The 15,750-nt window shown below is 39.6% G+C and overlaps 1 protein-coding gene and 1 pseudogene across 1 annotated transcript; both read right to left on the bottom strand.

Annotated features, from left to right (window-relative positions):
* LOC131967728 (antigen WC1.1-like) overlaps window positions 1-15,750 on the bottom strand; it is a 291,010-nt pseudogene that overhangs the window by 227,184 nt on the left and 48,076 nt on the right.
* Window positions 9,632-13,369, bottom strand: LOC131967740 (uncharacterized). The gene is made up of 3 exons (XM_059328683.1): window positions 12,952-13,369; window positions 11,162-11,250; window positions 9,632-11,050 (listed from the first exon to the last, which is right to left on the bottom strand). Exons 1-3 carry the CDS (start codon window positions 13,349-13,351, stop codon window positions 10,934-10,936), a joined length of 606 nt encoding a protein of 201 aa, XP_059184666.1. The 5' UTR covers window positions 13,352-13,369; the 3' UTR covers window positions 9,632-10,933.

The following is a 15,750-nucleotide window of genomic DNA, read 5'->3' on the forward strand; positions in this document are numbered from 1 at the left end:
CGTGTTTATTTAGATTTTTTCATAAGTGGTCCGGTTTGGTGCTGCTGGTTTGATGAATGCTGTGAGTTTAGATACTTTTTTTCTCATCCCTACGGGGAATGAGTCTGTTGTAATTGAGTGTGTGATGATTTCAGAGTCATGAATTGCCTGCAGGATTTTGAAATAGGTTTTCGTTTGGTCCGGTTTTATTTCTGTGGGAGGGTGCTCACCATTTTGTGTTTTAAGAGCACGTGGGGAACGAGATGGAGGAGATGGTGGAGAGGAATTGTTATTTTCCTCTAAAGTGCTTAGGACTTGGAATTTGTTGTTCCAATTGCCTCTCATCATGGTTGTAGGGAATCCTTCGTTAAAAACCTGCTTCAATAAAAACCACAATAGAGATAGGTTAAAAACAAAAAAGAATTCAAGAGATTAAAAATAATTTAAAAAAATAAAATAAAAATAAAATAAAATTTAAAATGGTGAAATAAAAGGATTAAAACAATTAACCCCTTAGTGTAAAACAAATGTTAACACCATGTAAACTTTCACAGAGTTTTTAAGAAATGCTTCTACTAGGAAAGACTAAAAAGAGGGGGAAGGGGAATCATAAAACAGTACTTAATATTCCATATTTATGCTCTCTTAATTAAAAACGATCCTTTGTGGTCACTTACGGTCGGGAGGGGTTATTAAAAAGGCTTTAGGCCTCCGACCGGGTGCAGCTCCGTTTGTGGGGAAAAGAAAAAGGTTAATGTCTGCTCCTGCTTGGTTCCAGCCAGCTGTGGGAAATCTTGGTTAAACAGTACAAGTAGGTGATATTTGTTGAGGTTTATTCTTCAATCCGGAGTTTTGCTGTTTGTTGTTCCTGTTGTGGGATGTGAGGTGAGGGGTGTAGGTCGTCTTCAGTGTGAGCACACTCTTTTTTTATCAGCCGCTCACTCACCTTCCTGTTGTCTCCGTGGTCCTCACTTGCAGAGCTGTAGTTTGGAAGCCTTGAGCTGGGGGCAAAAAACCTTCTTAGTCCCAGAGGAGACACTGGGCTGTTAAAAATCGTTTAAAATGGTTTTAAAAACTTTGAGATAAAAAGGAATAAAAAGGTGACTGTTTTTAGGACTCAACGTTTCGCTCGGCTGAGCTTCTTCAGGAGTCAAGAGCTAACTCAAAAACTGGATATCTTAAAGGAAGTGTCTGAGCTAAAACAATCTGTGGAGTATACCAACGCGCTGATGGAAGAGCTGAAGAAAGAACAAAAAACGCTGAAGGAAGATGTTGTTAATCTGGAGAACGTGACAACAACTCTGGCAAGTGAAAATGAAAAACTTAACCCCCCCCCCAACCTACAACAGTAGACACATTTTTAAGATCCTTTCAGTTAAAGATAATTTACGAGGTAATATCTATGAGGGAAAATGCTTAAAATTTGGCGTATTGTTGAGTCGGATGGGTGTCGTTTTTGTTCAATGGAACCTGAATCAACAATACATCTTTTTTGGTATTGTCATGTGTTAAAATAATTGATTATTTTCTATATTTTTAAATGATTTTATGCTTTATTTCTGCTTCTCTGTTGTTTGACTCCCTGGTGTCTGACTCTGTGAGTGACGCAGGTCAAAGGTCAAAACCTTGACTGTAATAAATATCTCTATGCATTTATATTAAGTCAGACAATATGATTTTGATACAATGATTATGTTTGTGTGTTAGTTTTGGTTTAGAAACTTTGACTACATATATTTCATTGTCTGTTTCATATTTTTAGACTTTTAGAATCCATGTGAGACAGTGAAAATCCTTTGGCTCTGTAAGACATGATATCTCTGTAAGACATAACAAGGCAGGAGGTTTTTGTTGAATGTTCTGGAGAAGAAGCCAGGTCAGGATGGCCTTGTCCGGGGCAGCAAGATCGTATGCCCAGCTGGCATGACGTGCCGCTTTGTATTGATTAAAACTGGCGAATCAGCGGATCAAGAAGGCGGGACTTCCTGGAGGAAATCGACCAGCATGTTTTGTTAACAAATGTTAGTATTTTAATGGGTTCAGGGAGAGAGACGTGGTTCAGACTTCACCAACTGAAACCCGTCTGTTTGTATCAGGGACATGAGTTTTTGAACCCGGAGAATCTCTGTAAAATGCACATTTTTTGACGTATTGTAATAAACTTTTGTTAAACTGAGAACTTGGACGTCTCCAGCTCTTCATTTCCCATCAACGATCTGCGCAGAAAAATGGTGAGGTTTTTTCTGTTGGTGACAGATTATCAATTTTCAAGGTTTCCTCATGCAATTTTTCTAACAAATGTTGTCTCTGTCTTTTGGAGGGAGGTTCAGAGGATGTGTACTGTAATGAAGTTGAGTTTTGAATGTGATTTATTTTCTGTTATACTAGGTGATGTTACAGAGACAAGCAGTTATATTACTAATTTAATTATCTTGTTGGGGAAAAGATTTATTTTTATAGCTGTCAATGCAGATTCTTTGAATATTAATCAATTTAGGATGCTAATTAAACGTTATTTTGTTTTGGAAGGTTGTGTTTCTAATAGGAATGGTGATGTTGGACAGTATTTGGAAAGGTGGGAAAGGTTTATTGAAGTGGAAGGCTGGTATTTAAATTAACCCTTTTTTATTTTCTCTTAGGTTATCAAGTTTACTGATGTACTGTTTGTTTTATGTGGTAATTATGTTTGATGTTTGTTTGTGTGTTGTTTAGTTTTAATGTGTTAAAGTTCTTATTTATTATTGTAGTTGTATTTATTTATTTAGGTTGGTTAGTCATTTGTTGTGATTTTGTTGTTGTTCTTTCTTTTTTACTGTGTTTGTCCATTGGTGATTTATGTTGTGTTTTGTTTAAATTAATAAAGAAATAAAAAATAAAAAAAATCTAAAAATAAATTCAATTCATGAATAAAATATACAAAAAAAGGAAGTGCAATACAAACCTTGACCAGCAGGGGGCAAAAGTCACTCTGCAAAGTCTTCCTGTGGAATAATGCAGGTGCAGTGCAGACTTTGTCCAGCAGAGGGCAGAACAGTAGAAAAATTAGAAAAATCCCTATTTAACGCATTACAATCTCTAAACTCAATAAAAGAAATAATGAAGATGGAGGAAGGACTGGGACTGACAGCAGCAGCTCTCTTCACTCTTTCTTTCTCTTCAGAAACAAGATTTCTGCTTCACACGTGGATCTGATCAAAGCTACAGGCCACCAGCTGGATTAGTGGAAACACTCAACAACTTCAACAAAACAAAGTCTTTCTTTGCCATTTATGAATCAACTAAACTTGATTAACAGCCGGCTGTTGCACCAAAAATCCACCATTTATCACACAAAGACAATGAACATTTAACGTTGAAGTTTGAACTTTCCCACGGTCTTTGAATGGATCGTGTGTCGAAGACTTCCGTTACAAAAAGTCTCCAGAACAAAGAAGAAAATTGTGATATTTTCTCATTTTAAACAATAAAACAGTGTAAATATATAGATATGTATGGTGAGGGGGAAGTGTACATACTTATATTCATTCATAAATAATTATTTGTCTTATATTAATTTAAGTTATACTATATGTGATGAATGGTTGATAAATTAAATTACATTTTGTCGGATATATTTGGTTGTAAACTATGTGTGATAATATTGTGAGTGTATGGTATATATTTCTCATTTATTTATTTATTCATCAGTTATGATTAAATAATTATTAGCTGAAGATGAATGTAGAGGGAGATTAGATACATTCTTCTCTTTTCATGGACGATTCTTCTGTTGGTTTGTTTATTGATGATATTGGGGAAAAAGATGCAAATGTTTGAAATAAAGTTTCCAATCAACAATCAAATCCATCCTGTTATTTATTTCTAAGAGATTGAAATGTTTCAATAAGTAGAGCTTCCTTCATTTCCAACCATCATGACACTTTATTGAGCAAATAAATTCAACTGAACATCATGATAACTGTGTTGTTTTCTGACTGGTTGCCACTTGGACTCTTTGATAGAATGGTGTGTAATGTTGAATGTTTCAGGGTCAAAGGAAGCTGTGAGGAGTTAACACTGGTGTTAGTGAAGAGGAGCAGCAGAGGAAGCTCTTCTGCTTTTACTCTTTGTTTCATGTCTCATCTCAATCATCATCCATGTGACACAAACTGACTTTTATGTCATATGCAATGATAAATAAACACGTTTAACTTGTGACGTCCAATGATGCTGCAAGATTTGTAGTTTTCTATCAAAAAAAATCAAATAATTGAAGACTTTTTCTATTCGATTCTACATCATTTTTGAGCTGCTGAAGGATTTTGTTGAGATATTTTTTGGGCACAAACTGACTGTTGAACTGAATGATTTGTTAAATAGTTCCCAGAAATAAAAATGCATGAAATGAACTATTTATTTCATGAAGTTATTCAGGTTATAAATAAAACCTTCAGAGGTCAAATCTATAAAAGCAATCATTGCATTAGTGGTGGACACACAAACAGCTGAAGGTGTTAAAAGATGAACAACAGATAGATTCAAAGACACAGTAACAGTCAGCAGAGCATTCTGTGTGATCAGCAGAAATAACTTGGTGAACACTTGATGGTCGCTCGCTGGTTCCCAGAAAGCTCCAAGTCCTCCCCGAGGGAACGAAGGAGGACGGACTCTTTGCTTCAGTCTCACTCTGAGCTGCTGCTGCTGCTGCTTTTATTCCCTCTTTAATCCTCACTGCTACAAACTGATTCAGCTCACAGGAGCAGCAACGACAGCACGCTGTCATCATCTGCACACACACTGTTGTTCATGTTGATGGTATTTAGGTGAACAGAAGAAGAAACTGCTCATATATCTGCACACTTCATGTCCTCAGTGTTGTTTCTGGGAGTTTAGGGCTTCAACATGTTCACTTCAGATACAAACAGCACAATAACTGATAGAGGTGGGAATCACCAGAGGCCCCACGATACGATTTTATCGCGATACTTGAGTCACGATACGATATTATTGCGATTTTAAGCATTTCGCGATATGGTGAGTATTGCGATACAATATATTGCGATTTTACTGTTTAAAATTTCTTATTTAACTGCATTTTGTGTCCACAAAATTAAATTAAATCAATAATTGTTTTGTTAAATAAGACAGTCTTTTTATTTCTCCACAATGAGAGTCAAACCCACAGACTGACCAACAAAGTATTCAGTCAAACTGAACTGAACTGATATCAAACATGCAGTGCAACGTTTGCTCCGGTGTGACTTTCATGTTCTGCTCCAGTCTAAAGAACGTGAGACAGACGCTTCCAGTCATCTGGCACACAGTGAGCCGTTATAGTCACATATGAATCTGCTGCCCGCGACGTTATCGCAAGTATATCTGCTGTTCCCAAACTTTCCTCAACTTCAAGCTTTACTGATGTGTATAGCTTTGATACGGCTGTGTCCGTGAAATAACGTCTCCACGGAGTCACAGACCTGGTTCCACTGTTTTCACCATGGAGCTAAAACATCGTTTCCACAACGTAGTATGGCCTCAAGTCTTTCACATGAAGCAAGCAATGGATTGTGTTATTTCCTTTGCGCGTTCTGAATTGAGAGGCAGTTTTGTCGGCTGGTTTCTCGGTATCGCTGATGTAGCGTTAGCTTTGGCGTCATCAGTTGATGCGATCTCAGGATGGAGGCGAGTTAGATGAGCCCGCAAGTCCGTTGTTTTATTCCCCGAGTATTTTATTTTCATGCGGCACTCCTTGCTAACTCCATGTGTCATTTCTATCTCATTCGTCCCTCCCTTGTTAAAAAAAAATCCAAAATAAATCCACACGCTTGACATTAACGCGGACGGGGCTCTCCTTATTTATTATCTCCGGTGCCGCCATCTTTGTTGTACCAACTTCTTCTTTCACGCTGACCGTCACCTCTACTGACCTCACCAGAATAATATGGTACAGATATGGTAAATGGAGTGCACTTATTTAGCACTTTTATCCAAAGCCAGATCCATGCAACCATCAGATCATTCTAAGTTTAGTGCAGGTGATGCTGTAAGAGTCTAATCCAACCAAGCGTTTAGCTAAACGCAGTAACTAGCACCGAAGCTACAGGCTAGTAGTAGTACTAGTCATTTAACCCAACCTGATCACATTCTTGGCAGGGAATTTGCAATCACGCCCTCAGGTCGGCGGTCTCATTATTTGGAAGACAAACCGGTATGCAAATGATTTTCTCCCCTCTGCCATCAGGCTGCTTAATGCACAACATGCAGCATAAACTGAAGTCATTCTGCTTCCTGCTCTGCTGTACGCTCACTGGTCGTGGTTGTTGTTGGTGTCAATGTTCTATTTACTAGGGGGGCGATCGCACCAAGCACTACTGTTATACTGTGGATTTCTTCTTCTTCCTCTTCCGGACACAATTTCGTCCCGCTACTAGTCCTACAACTTGAAGAGTTGCAGGACAAATTATATATCAAAACGTGCGGTTTGATCGGGATCGGTGTGCTATTACTTTTCTCTACAGAATACGATTTTTTTGCGACTTACGTCGCCTGGACCCAAGTGGGAGAGCAACATTTCTCTCTGTTCAGCCATGTTGCCTAGCCTAGTAAATCACCAGGCACATGGAGCGGAAAAAGGAGACGTGCATTTGGAAAAACTTGAGTCAAACAGAGCAGAAAAATGTGAAACGCATAAAGCACAAAGCTGAAAAATGTGAGTTTCTTAGAGCTGAAGAATGTGACACACGGAGAGGTGGAAGTGTTGTTGTGATTTTTAGCTGCTAAAGTGTTGTTGTGTTGCCATAGTTGGGGGTTGTCAGGTGGTTTTCTGGAGAAATGGCGTTCTCTGAGACGCCATCTCCGTCTAGCAGGCAGGAAGTGAGGACGGTCCTGCTGGATAACAGCGTCACAGTGGAGCTTCTGTTGGCAGCTGAACAGGTCGGCCAGGAGAAATCATCTTTTGTTGCCCTTTTCCTAATGAAGAGAAACAATACAACAGATTCTTCACAAGCACATGAAATCATCTGTTTATTAAAGTGATTCATGTTGTTTGTACATAGTCGATGCTGCTGATACATTTATTACAGTGATCTTCATCATTTCATCTCTCTGTGTATCCAAGCTTCCAGCAAACAAACAACTCATGACGACATTTTGTCTCAAAATCCTTTAAGTACAAAAGTCATCAAAAATATTCATTAAAATATGAAGCAAAAATAATGTTCTATGGTATATGAAAGCAAAATCCTCAACGCATCATTTAGTAAAATTCTTAAGAATTAAAAAAAAGGAAATTCCTGAAGTACAAAAAATAGGCAAAGTTTTAATGAAATAAGCAAAAGCCTACATATAAAAAATCCTGAGAACAAGATGAATTTAAAAACAATATCTTTTTCAAAGAACTTATTAAATTGCCAAAGTACAAAAATAACTCAAATACTCATGAAATGATAAAATTCCAATTCTCACACACAAAAGTAAATGTTTGTAAGTACAAAAAGAGCCAAATTTACGATAAAATAAGCAAAATACTTCATAGAAAACAAACGTTAAAAAATATAGAAAATTCCTGAAGTACAATATTAAATGCTGAATTCCAAAATAATTAAATTCCTAAAGTACAAAAATAGTCAAAGTTCCTCTGAAATAAGCAAAATCTTAACTAGTGCTGCCAACTTAGCAACTTTGTCTCTATATTTAGACTATTCAGACCCTCTAGAGACTCTTTGTCTCTATATTTAGACTATTCACACCCTCTAGAGACTCTTTTGTCTCTAGTCGCTCTTTAGAAAAAGAGTCTCTAGAGGGTCTGAATAGTCTAAATATAGAGACAAAGAGTCTCTAGAGGGTCTGAATAGTCTAAATATAGAGACAAAGAGTCTCTAGAGGGTCTGAATCGTCTAAATATAGAGACAGTCTAGCGAACTTTTCTGGTGTTATTGGAGACTTTTGGAGACTCGTTCCTACTCTTCTTAATGAGTATGTCCGTCCCAAAGCAGTCACAAGCGGCCCAATCCTCCTGCAGCAGTCTCTCCCAGCTGCAGTCAGAGCAGGAGATGTTAACCCTCAGAGCTCATAAAGTAGCTAACCGAGGCAGGTACTTTCTGAGCCGCTAGCTGAGCTGCTAACCGGTGAAGTTGGGTGGATCTTGGGTGGATCCTCTCTCCCAAGCCACACCCATAGCGGCTCACTAGAGGGTAAAGTACTGAATGAAAACGTGCCTATTAACATCACCCGGTCTGCTTATTTCCACCTCTGCAGCATCAACTGTCTCCTCCCTTCCCTCAACCAACACTACTTCCATGCTTGTCCATAGTCTTGTCACCTCCCACATTGATTACTGCAACTCTCTCCTCCTTGGTCTCCCTCACAAGCTCCTCCATCAACTTCAAATGATCCAAACTTCTGCTGCTCATCATCTCAAAAACCGCCTCATTCCACCACATCAGCCTGTCCTCCAGCCACTCCACTGGCTCCCAGTCAAACCTCTCATCATTTATAAAATCCTCCTGTACACCTTCAAGGCCATCCATAACCTGGCCCCTCCTGATCTGTCCCATCTCCTCCACATTGCACCTCCTCCTGCTCCCTCCCATTGCTCCTCCTCCTCTCTGTAGCCTCCGTCTGCCTCACCACTATGGGGAGCAGAGCCTTCAGCCGCTCTGCCCGACTCTGGAGCTCTCTCCCAGCGGACATGTGGAACAGCCACTCTCTCCTGTATTCACATCCACACTCACAACTCATCTCTTACAACTCACTGCCTCTGTTTGATTGGACCGCACTTCTTTTCTCTCTTCGTTCTATTATTTGATGTCACCGCACCGCACTTCCCTTCTTCTCTTTTATTTCTTGTCTTGTTTTCATTCCTTGTTTTGTCTTGTTCTAATTATTGTACAGTGTCTTTGAGTGTTTTAAAAGGCGCTTACAAATAAAATGTATCATTATTATTATTATTATTATTGAGTCAAAAATAGGAAACTTCCTTCTGAAATAAGTTTTAAAGGATATATATTAAAAATGATGCAAAAATACAAAATGAGCCTAATCCAAAGTATAAAATTTGAAAAAGAATATGTAAATTTTTGAAGCCAAATTAACTCAAATTCTAATTAAATGATTAAATTCCATGTCTTATTCACATAACTAATTAAATTCCTGAAGCACAAAAAATAATGAAGGTTAAAATGAAAAAAGTAAAACCCTTCATCCTGAAAAACAAACCCATTATATTATAAATGATACAAAGTCCTAAAGTATAATGTTAAATGCAAAATTTCAAAACACAATTAATTAAATGCAGTTAATAAAGTAAAAATAGTAGACAAAGTTCGTATTAAAAAAGCAAAATCTTAATTGTAAAAATATGCAGAAACATTTACATATAAAAAACATCATAAGTACAACACAAATTGTTATTCTTGTAAAATTAAAAAAACAAATCTTATTGAAATATTAAGTAAATTCCAAAAGTAGAAACATAACTCAAAATAATTTGAAACAATGGAATTACATTCCCTTAATCAGATTAGTAAATATATTCCTGAAATACAAAAAATTGTCAATTATAATAAAAAAGCAAATTCCTAAATTAACCCTTATTTAGTACAAAACTAAATGAAATTCTTACGAATAAAAAAATCTTTCTCAAATGAATTTGTAAATTCCCAAACTACAAAAAAAGTCAAATTCTTATGAAATAATGAAATTCCTCATTTAGAAAATCAACTAAATTCCTAAAATAGAACATTGAAAAAGTTCTTATAAGATAAGCAAAATCATTTTGACAACTAAGTGAAACTTCTTTTGAAATAAAAAAAATCCTGAAATACAAAAATAACTCATTCTCAAGAAATAATGAAATTACTTGAGTAGAAAAACTCAACTGATGAAATCAGTAAAATCCTTTCTGATAAAAAGAAGATCATCCTGAAGGAAAACCTGAAGTCAATTCTGATTAAATGACCTCTGTTGTTTTTGTCTCTTTTTTTGTATTATTTTGGTTCTTGTTGAGCTAAATGTGCTCCTGCTGCCGAGCTCTTACTCACAGCAATAAATGAGACATAAAGTTAAATCATAAAGTTCATACCTCACTGACTAGATGAAGTTGGTCTGAAAACAGCCTCTGATGTTTAAAGTTCCACTTTGTCTGTTAGCTTCATGATGTCGTACTAATTATTTTGAGGACAAACACCAACAGATGGTCGACGTGGCTCCAGATGTAGATACTGAGCAAGACTCACTGCCTCTATTTGGCTCTAGGTTAGGAGAGCACATTGTGCCCTCTTACTGAACCTTTCCTGAAAACCAGTTAGAACCAGATCAGGGTGCAGCTATTTCAGTAAGAACCATACGTACAAGACACCATAGGCCTAAAAACTATTCTACTAAGTAGAAAGGGAAGGTGTCTAGTTTTAAATGAAATATCACGAGGTGTCCAGTATGGGTTGGCTACTGAGTCACCATACAAAACTGACCAACTGCCACAAAGCCCAACCTGTTGTCTGGGTGGGTCCCACAGCCAGAAGAAAACTGTGAATTTAGGAACTTTTTGGCACTTGTGATCCTTTCTTGTGTTCTTTTAATAAATGGTAAACTGCCCCGGTTCTTTTGTTCTAGACTTGGTTTTTAGAAAAGACTCAAAACAAGTGAATACAGAGTGCGGGAGGCTTTAAGAGCCCCGGCTCTAACAGTGTTTAGATATTTAACATAATCCTGCTGGTTGTTCCTGGTCGGCCTGGGTCGCTGTGTGTTTGCTTTGAATCGTGCCGGCTGCTTGGACTCTGTAGACCTGCTCTCACCTCTTACTTTAGTGAGGTGTTTTTAGGTCTTCTGTAGGAACCGATAGGCTCAGGGACATGTTGTGGTCTTTTGAACATAATGTAATGTAACAAATCCTGATTATTGAAGGGAACTTGTGAATATAAATCCATGTGGGTGTGAGACGAGCTGCTTGGAGGTGCTACTCTGCTCCCTGAGCTCCTTATTCTTCAGTCGGCCCTCCTTCAGCTGCAGGAACACCCAGGTTATAATAATCCAGCTCCACGTCCTCCCGTCTGCGGGGCTTCTGCACCCTGTAGACCCTGTAGACCCTGTGGGTCTGGAGAGACATGACGCACACAGATGTGACTTCCTGCTCTCTTCAGTTCAATAAAACAGACAGAGTGCTTCATTTCAGTCGGCGGTCTAAACAACAGACGAGTGTCAGTACCTTAAAATAGAAGTAAGAGGCAATGTTCGCCATCAGCAGAATCAGAATCAGCGGCAGGATGACCGCTCTGATGATAAAAGGTCTCGGATCTGATCAAACACACAGACACACACAGTGAGACAGTGAGGGAGGTTGGAAAGAGAGCGTTTGGTTACCAGGATAACTCTGGTTCTCTGAGCTCTGAGTGACGGATCTTCTGGCTTCTGTCCGCTGGAGGAACGCCTCTTGAAAATGGCGAGTGAGGAGCTCAGGGCTGCTGGGACAGATCTCACTCAGTTCTCAGAGAACCAGAGTTATCCTGGTAACCAAACATGCTCTGTCCTACAGTTCAGTGTTTGCTGTTGTCATTATACACTTTGTATACGTTTGGTTACTATATGAGCTGTGTAACACAACGACAGGAGTCACAGTTGCCCTCATTTATCAAACGGGCGTACGCCAGAAAGTGAGCGTAAAGTGGGCGTACGATCATTTCTGCAAGGCTCGACATTTATCAGTCTGGACGTGAGGAGGATCAGATCTCAGTCTGCTCTCAGCTCGTGAACACAAATTAGAGTCAGCGTGAAGTTGACACGTCTGAGTCTGAGAACTGATCTGAGACTATTGATCGATGCCTGGAGCTGATCAAACTCTGTGTGTTTTGTTTTAATGGTGACAAACCAAAGGATGTTTTAGCTATATCATTTATTACTAAAACCTCATTAAAAATTAATACACCCTGCGACCGTGAATTTCTTTAACCAGAATACTAGCCGAGGCTATTAAATGTTGTTGTCTTCTGCTGTTTACTGTTATCTGGCTCTGATACTGGAGCGCCAGCGTCTCCTCCACCACCAGAGGTGCCCGAATGGAAACATTTCCAATCAGCCTCAGCTCCTCTGACTGGGACAGAATTACTACTAAATGTAAAGAAGTGAATAATATCTCTCCATCATAATAATAACAATATTTGGATATTATATAGGCTATTAGGCTTTATATATCACCATGTATAAATGAAATATTCCAACCTCACCAGGAGTTGAATGCTCCACTGCTACTCTGCTGACAGCACCACTGATTTCCTTCCTTTTCTCTTTTTATTCTGCCAAACTAAACCAGTTTGTTGTTGCAGCTGTTGAACGTCAGCGTTTCACTTTCTGACTCTGAGAAATTCCTCTTCTTTTGGATTAAAACTTACTTTAAAACATTGTTTACCTCCTTCAACTAAAAAGTTGTGAAAACTTTAAGTCTGTGCTCCAAATGTAAAATATAGTTATAAACTCAAACAAGTTCAGTGAATAAGTACTTTTATTTCATAAATCTCTGTCGCTGCGTATTTCTGTAAAATGTCTATTTCCTTCTGTTGTTATTTGTGACGGTGCACTTTGATAATGAAGCGACTTTAGGGGGGAAAATCCTCTTTTTGGCCGTATTGCATCCTTCGGTGCCGTAAACTCTCGGGGCGAGCCATCTGGGTCGGGTATATATATTATATTATATATACTGTATATATTATATATAATAGTGCGTGGTATTTAATTGACGCTTGTTTCAAGCCGCCACATTTATCAACAGCCGACCATTCTCACGCTGTGATTGGCAAGATACGAACGTTTGATAAATCCCACGTGAACCCTGTCGTAAGACAAAATCTACACTCAGATCTGCTCTCGTTTCTACGATCGTTTGATAAATGAGGGCCAGTGTCACATGCAGAAACAACAACATGCATGAACTCTGTTGGCAGCTGATCATTTTCAGTCTGTATGATGAATCTTCTTTAACAAACCTGTAAACATTCAGCTTACCTACAACAGAGACAGAGAGCTGACGGCTCTCAGAGGAGAAGTTATGAGAGAAAACATGGACGTGATAAACACAGCTGTAGTTTCCTTGGTGGGCGGGCTCTGCAGCAGGAAACAGGAAGTGGGCATACTGATTGACAGCTGGCTGGGTGAGGTTAGGAAACAGGAAGTCAGCAGAGTGATTGACAGCTGGCTGGGTGAGGTTAGGAAACAGGAAGTCAGCAGAGTGATTGACAGCTGGCTGGGTGTAGTTGATTGCTGAGGTGGAGGAGGCGAAGGAGAGCTGGAAGGAGCCTCCTGGGTACTGAGGCTGCATGGAGCAGCTGATGGTGAAGGTGGAGCCTCTGAAAACCTGAAACTCCTCCTGATGCTGCTGCTGCTGGGCCTCAGAGACCCCGTCCATGGAGGAGGACCAGGAGATGTTGGGCTGAAGCAGCAGGTCTGTAAATACAGAGGGGTGATTGGCTGAAACAGGTCTGTAAATACAGACAGGTGATTGGCTGAAACAGGTCTGTAAATACAGACAGGTGATTGGCTGAAACAGGTCTGTAAATACAGACAGGTGATTGCTTCAGCCAATCACCTCTCTGTATTTACAGACCTGTTTCAGCCAGACAGGTTCCTCCAGGTGTGTCCTGTCAGGTGAAGCTCAGCAGTCTATGTCTCCGGAAACAAGAACACTTCTCTACACTTTAGGATGTTTCCAGTCCATTATAAACCACTGACTGTCACTGTGACAGAGGAAGGAACTCACTGGAAACATTTCTGTCATTCATGATGTCATAGATGATGTCACTGACAGGCTTACCTGAACAGACGAGATCCAGGATAAACTCAGAGGAAAATGAATATGCACAGTCCCTCAGAGCAGATCCAGACTGGACACAGTCAGGGCTGATCCACCACACAGATCTGTCTGAGGACTCCTCTCTCCGTTCTAGAGAAACAGCAGAACCACAGTCTAAGTCTCTGCAGGCAGCTGCTGCTGTCTTCAGGGTCCAGCCAGGGTAACGATCAACCACTGGTCTCCATTCTCCTTCATGTTTCAGCTCCAGTGTTCCTGCACAGCGACTGTCTCCTCCCACCAACCTGACAGGCTCTGAACACAATCAAGAGAGTCATTAGTAAAATAATAAAGTGAGTTTGATGAGAACAGAAATGAACCAAATGAAAGCTGCAGCTCCTCTTCTACCTGAGCAGGTGAGTCCAACAGCTCTGCCAGGTGAGCAGGTGTTTCTATCTGAGCCTGAGCTTCTACAGTCCAGGAGAGCAGACTCATTTCTTCCACACTGGAACTCTTTGGTCCACATTGGAGCCTCCCCTTCTCCATAGAGCGCCCCCTGGAGGACTGAAGGAGCCCCACAGCCAAGCTCCCTGCAGACCACCTCTGCATCCTGCTGGTCAAAGTCAGCTTCACACACTGAGGACCAGCTCTGGTTAGACTGGTCAGACTTCAGCTCCAGTCTGCCTGAGCACAGACTGGTCCCATTCACCAGCCTGACAGAGTCTGGAGAGGAGAGAGAAGAGAAACAGAGAGGTAAAAGACACCAGACACAGAATGAAAAGATTCTCTCTAACTATAATCCAGTGAATCAAACTGGACTGCAGCACATTTCCAACATTAGTTCATCACTGACTTCAGAACGCATCTTTATAACACCAGAGACTGCTGCAATGTTCCCACTACATTTACATTTATTACACTCCGTTTCTGTTATCCATTTTAAAACAGCTTCAAGTTGTTTACAAGCCACAACACAACATGATCATCTGTTCTCTTCCTCCTGCTCAGGAGAGATCTACAGCACAGGATAAAAATCTGTTTCCAGAATAACAGAAGTCAGCAGGCGGTCCAGGTGGAATCCTGCTCGGAGCCCTTTCCTGCCAGTCTTCTCCTCTGTCTCCCTCTTTCACTCTGTATCTCTGCCAAAAAGGTGACCTCATAAAAAAGTGATGGGGTTGGACTTCCTCCTTTTAAGGAGTTGCCATGGTGATGAACACCATGCAGGTGTGTAGATACTGACGGGTCCTGACTGGCTGAGCTGATCAACACTGTGTTCAGAACACAGAGACTGATGGTCTAAAGATACTCTGGACTATCTCTCCTGTTCAACTTTTCACAATCTCGTGAATAATTGGTGGTTTAATGAAATGCTGTTTTTTCCCTTGGTTTTAATCTAGGGCACAATGATGTTGGCCTTTGGAATTATGTTTGGATTATTGTTTTAGTTATTAGGAACAAAAGAACCACGAAACGTTAGAAAATATTATAAACCACAATAAAACAAGAGGGTTTTTTTTTTGTCCGAGAGTTACTGAATGAATATACGTTTGTTTTGCAAGGAGAGAATTAGTTCGGTAGGCTTTGCTGTAAAATGGGAGGTAAAGGGGCAAACTTAATTATAATTTAATTTTTCAACACAGCCACTTGGCTGCTGCACAATGTTGAAGGACAAATAGATGTGGGTGTGTGTTTATGTGTTTGTGTATGTGTGCTTGTTATATGTGTGCATGTTAGTGTGTGTTTATGTGTTTGTGTATGTGTGCGTGCTTGTTATATGTGTGCATGTTAGTGTGTGTTTATGTGTTTGTGTATATGTGCTTGTTATATGTGTGCATGTTAGTGTGTGTTTATGTGTTTGTGTATGTGTGCTTGTTATGTGTGTGCATATTAGTGTGTTTATGTGTTTGTGTATGTGTGCTTGTTATATGTGTGCATGTTAGTGTGTGTTTATGTGTTTGTGTATGTGTGCTTGTTATGTGTGTGCATATTAGTGTGTTTATGTGTTTGTGTATGTGTAC

Source organism: Centropristis striata, unplaced genomic scaffold, assembly GCF_030273125.1.
Source record: "Centropristis striata isolate RG_2023a ecotype Rhode Island unplaced genomic scaffold, C.striata_1.0 Scaffold_25, whole genome shotgun sequence".
NCBI lineage: Eukaryota > Metazoa > Chordata > Actinopteri > Perciformes > Serranidae > Centropristis > Centropristis striata.